This window comes from Plasmodium reichenowi, chromosome 13, assembly GCF_001601855.1.
Source record: "Plasmodium reichenowi strain SY57 chromosome 13, whole genome shotgun sequence".
Taxonomy (NCBI): Eukaryota; Apicomplexa; class Aconoidasida; order Haemosporida; family Plasmodiidae; genus Plasmodium; species Plasmodium reichenowi.
Window position 1 is genome coordinate 2,473,373 of NC_033658.1, and position 5,672 is coordinate 2,479,044.

The 5,672-nt window shown below is 20.4% G+C and overlaps 2 protein-coding genes across 2 annotated transcripts; one reads left to right on the plus strand and one right to left on the minus strand.

Annotated features, from left to right (window-relative positions):
* Positions 1-610: 610 nt before the first annotated feature.
* PRSY57_1364500 (DNA topoisomerase VI, b subunit, putative) lies at positions 611-3,302 on the plus strand (the record flags this gene model as incomplete). Its single annotated transcript, XM_012909564.2, has 8 exons — positions 611-1,551; positions 1,675-1,723; positions 1,824-1,892; positions 1,967-2,026; positions 2,112-2,171; positions 2,284-2,388; positions 2,516-2,736; positions 3,113-3,302. The coding sequence occupies 8 exons, from the start codon at positions 611-613 to the stop codon at positions 3,300-3,302; spliced, it is 1,695 nt and encodes a 564-aa protein (XP_012765018.2).
* A 472-nt stretch (positions 3,303-3,774) lies between these two features.
* PRSY57_1364600 (SNARE associated Golgi protein, putative) lies at positions 3,775-5,347 on the minus strand (the record flags this gene model as incomplete). The annotated part of the gene is made up of 3 exons (XM_012909565.2): positions 3,775-3,932; positions 4,113-4,169; positions 4,327-5,347. 3 exons carry the CDS (start codon positions 5,345-5,347, stop codon positions 3,775-3,777), a joined length of 1,236 nt encoding a protein of 411 aa, XP_012765019.2.
* Between the last annotated feature and the right edge of the window lie 325 nt (positions 5,348-5,672).

Below are 5,672 nucleotides of genomic sequence, written 5' to 3' on the forward strand. Positions count from 1 at the left end.
TATATATATATGCATATATATATTAATTGTGGCACCTTGTATGCGTACAATGAAATAAAATTCAAAGTGCATAAATAAAATAACCCCATATATATATATATATATATATGTGTGTGTTCCTTTTTATTCTTTATATTTCATTATATAATAAATTTTCAGTTACATACACATTTTTATTTTTTTATAAAAACTTAAATTAATTACACATATATTATAAATATATTTGTCATTTTGCTAGCGTATTAAAAATTATATATAAATATATATATATTTATGTAATGGCATTTTTAACTTTTTCTTTTTGCACATTTTTTGTACATCCTTTTTGATGTCATTTAAAATATATATATATATATATGTTCAAAAAAAAATTTTTTTTTTAAACTCTTCATTTGTTTTATAAAAAAAAAATAATAAAGAAAAATTGTTAAAGTTTATCTTTTTCTTTTTATCGTCTCGATATTGGTTTTATTAAAGAAAAAGTGTTTATCTTTTGTAAAGACATCCATTTCTTTTTTTAAATAAAAAATCTCACAAATATATATATATATATATATATATATATATATATGTATATATTTATTCATATATATTTATGTACTGTATAATAATGGAAACGTTGAATGATAAAAATAACTCCACCTACTCATTTTTCTTTAAAAACTTATCTGTTACCGGGTTTTATGAAGAAAATGCACTTTTTATGACCGTTAAGGAATTATTTGACAATTCAGTTGATGCTTTATATAATAATGACAAAGAAGATAATGTAGAGACAAAAAAGGATTTAGAAGAAAAAAAAAAAAAAAAGAAAAAAAAAGTGGAAATAATTGTTGAGGAATATGACAAATCATTATCATATTATAAAATAACTTGTAGAGATAATGGTAAAGGAAGCAAAATAAAAGATTTAGAAAAATTTTCTGAAATATTTCTAACGTCAAAAGATAACTGTTCAACTAGTGGTAAATTTGGTATAGGATTAAAAACTATATTATTATATTCCCTTAAAACAGCTTATGGCTTTTTACATATAAAAGTAAAAGTTGAAGAAAACAAAATATGGGACTTCATGTTAGTAATGGATAAAAATTTAAACCATACTTTTATACAAAATTTTAAAGAATATATAGATACAAACTGGAATTGGTCTGTAGAAATATCATTAGTATTAAAAATAAATAATAAATTTATACATGATCAAAGAATATATACATATATTAAATTAGTGTTATTATGGAAGAGAGATATCAACATAAAGTGTATAATAGATAACATGGATGAATTTATATATACTTATGAAGAACATGCTAATGAGCATGAATTCAATTTATTACATTCCATTCTTAATTATAATTGTAAAAATATAACATTTCAAAAAGAAGCTCTTGCATCATTTAATTTTAAGGTATGTATATATATTAATGTTCTTTTTTCAAATAATTTTATAACAAATCCTAGTGTAGCTCATATTTTCTTAATTCGTTATGTGAATTCTATGCCTCTTTTTGGTAATACTGGCAATGATTGTTCTATAGTTAAAGATTTTAAGTATGTCTTCAAAACAAAAAAAATAAAATAATAAAATAAAATAATAAAATAAAATAATAAAATAAAATAAATGAATAAAAAAATAACTATTTCTATTTATGTCATATTCATTTTTTTTTGTAGAAATTTTCTAAGACTGTATGGTCCCCAATATGGAATGGATCTCCTTACAGTAATAAGTCTTAACACGATTTATTTAAAAAAAATAAAATAATTATATATATATATATATATTTATTTATTTGTTTACATATTTTTATTTTATGATTCAGTTGGATAACTTTAACCAAGTGGAGTTAAATGACACGAATGATTCTGAACATATGAATTATCTAAAAGATGTAATAAAAATAAAGTGTCACAAGATATATTTAATTTGATGTAATATAGATTTTTAATACAACTTGAATTTTAGGCATTTCAAACATTTTACGTGAAAAAATCAGAGTTTTGCAAATGGAATGTGATCATAGTAGTAAGTCAAATGTTAATATATATATATATATATATATATGCATGTATGTATTATTGCTATTTTATTTTATTCTATTTTTTTATAGGGTATTGATATTAGGGGATGTGATATATCTTATGCAAACTTGAACAAGAACTGTATAAAAGTAATATCTTTTTTTTTTTTTTTTTTTTTTTTTTTTTTATATGTTTTTTATCAAAAGGATGCTCTTAAAATATATTGTTAAAATGTTTATTGCATTTATTTAACATTTATAGGAAGGAGAATATTTGTCTAACATAATAAAAAAGTGTTTATTAAATTTGTTTACTAGGGTTAAAGAAGAATATCCTGACGAATTCGAAAGTATATCGGATTATCATGTAAATAACTATATAAATAAATATATAAATAAATATATCTATACGTATACATATAAATATATATTTATATGTGTGTCTAATATCTTGAAAGTAATATGTACAACAATTTATATTTTTTTGATATTAGATAAGGCAAGCATTAGACATTTATGGTGTGCAGTTAGCATCTTCTCTAAGTAAAATAATTTTAAATGGACGTGACGAATTCAAAAATAAAATATTTTTTCTCCTAAACGAAAAGAAGAAAAAGGATCAAACCTCTGTTGTAACATGTGAAGAAAATAATGTTGATAAAAAAAACCAAATTAAGGAGAATGAACTCACAGATGAGATTTATCACCACATAAGGTAAATAAATATAAGATACACATTATATATATTATGTATATTTCTGTATTTTAATGTTCTTCATATATTAATTGTTATCTTTTTATTTTTTTTTTTAAATAAATTTTAATTATCTCAAATTTAAATTTTTTAAAACAATATTAAAATATACCACATTATTTATAAAAAAATAAAATAAATTAAAATAAATAAATAAATAAATATATATATATATATATATATATATTATATCATATTATGCTTGGTTAAAATAAAAGACTTACATATTAAAAATGAAAAATATATACGTAAATATTAAAAAAAATAATAAATGAAACATATTTACACACATACATATACAATGATATGCATATATTATGTGGACATAATTTTGTAGGGAAAAGGTTTTAAGTGATGAGAAGGTATATGAACATATGGGAGTGAAAAATAATTCATCTGATAAATCAAATGAGTCAGATGAAGATGATGAGGAGGAAGAAATTGAATGTGAAGGTGAAGATGAATGTGAAGGTGAAGATGAATGTGAAGAAGAAAGAATGATAAATGAAATAAATGATATCATGTAATATGATAAAAATTATAAGAAATAAAACTTAATAGACAAAAAATTAAAATAAAAAGAAAAAAAAAAAAAAAAAAAAAAAAAAGAAGAGAAAAACAGAAAGAGAAAAAGAAACACTTAAATAGTTTCATTTATTGTAAAAATAGTAAAAGCTTATAAAATAATAAATATCTTCATATATTGTCAAATTTTAAGAAAATATTCCATAAGATACGTTTATACATAAATAATGTGATAAATATAAAATAATTTATAATTTTATGTTTGCTTATAAATAAACTTCTAATTTCATCATGTAGTAAATAATAAAATAAGAATTTAATTTGTGTAAAATGTTTTTATTATATAATTATTATGATGACATTTTTTATAATATTTATGATAATTACTTTTATAATATTTATGATAATTACTTTTATAATATTTATGATAATACGTTTATAATAATTGCTATAATTTTTTTTTTTTATAATTATTTATTCAATATCTGCATTGGTTGTTGATAAGGATGCATTCATTATATTTAAATTATTTAATCTTCTTTTAGTAATTACTGAAATGTATACAATTGCAATTACTCCAATAAGAAATCCGACGAACAGAATTATCAAATTCGTCCAATGGTTTTCTAATTCTACAAAAGTGAAAAAAATAAAAAAATATAATATAATATGAAACATAATATAAATAAAATATACTAGCCGAAATGATAAATAAACATATAAACATTTTGGGAAAAAAAAAAAAAAAAAAAAAAAAAGCTAGCCAACTAACTAATACGACTATTTTACATGAACAGTGTAAATATAATTACCTGACAAATTGGAAATATCCTGCAAGAGCACACCAATATATACAAATAAAAATATGCCTATATGAAAAAAAAAAAAAAATAAAAGGTAATTTTTTTGTTATGGACAGAATTGTACGTGCACATAATAAATATTTTCCACATATATATATATATATATATATATATATATATTTTGTTCATGTTTATTTATGAATGCTTTATGTATTTTTCTTACTGGGTAAGGCTGATATAGATCCAATGGCAAAATGCTTATACTTTAAAGATGTGACTCCCAATATATAACTAACAACGGATGCTGGTAGTATAGGGGAGAGACGAATTAGTAATACAAAGGAGAGTCCATTTGTATTAATTGCTTGATTAAAGGCCATATATATTGGATAGCCCATTAACTTTTTATATATATAATTATGAATTAAATATCTTGAAATAAAAAAGCATAAAGACATTCCTAAAACATAACCCACTGCTACTGAAAAGACTGCCACAAAAATACCAAGAGCTTTACCATAAACTCCTGAGAAAATTAATCCTGAGCCCACACACATAATTTCTACTGACATAAATAAAGGTGATAAGAATGTAAACAATGATATAAATAAAAGTATACTCCAAGAGCCTTGTTTTCCTACCCATTCAATGACAATATGTATAATATTTAAGAAATTTTTAAATCTAGTAAAAAGAAAAACTACTAAAATAAAAAATAAAATAGCAAGTACAATTTTCCCTGCTATTACCATTTTTGACCTGGTACTATTACGTCTAGATGATATAAAATCTTCAGATTCAATAAGTATTCTGTTCTCTAAATTTTTATCATTATTATATTTATTTTCAAAATCATAATGTGTTTCTAAACATTCATCATTACTATCATAATTAATATTTATATGATCATATTCATTTGCGTTGTTCATTTGTTGATGTAGTGGTATTTTATTTATTAATTTAATTTTCTCCATATTTGTTTTATTCTTTTTATTTTTTTTCATATATTGAACGTTACTTGGATTATTTGACAAGTAGTCATTATAATTATTATTATTATTATTATTATAAATATTATCATTATTATCACCATGTTTTTCACTTGTGTCGTAATTATAATTTATTCCAGAGTTATAATGTTGATTTAATAGTTCTGTTTCTTTTTCATTGGGGTTAAATATCGTATCATAATCTTTAGGTAGGTACTCGTATTTTTTCTTCTTATGATTCTCTATATGCGCCATATTTATATAATCCTATAATGTTACTACTAACTTTATCTTTAATATAAATAAAAAATAAAAATAATATAGGGAAAATGTTTGCGTTAATTATACAAGTTGTGTGAGAATATATATCATAAATAAAATGAAATATATATATATATTGGATCTTGAAAAAAGCAAATTTTTTTTTCTCTCTTTTTTTTTTTTTTTTTTTGAATAAATATGATTGAATTTATTATTAATATGGTAAGGTTATTCTTTGTATATTTTTCTTATTTATTAATAACTGATATTCTACATTTATTTATATTATTTAATTGTATTTATTTATTTATTATTTTTT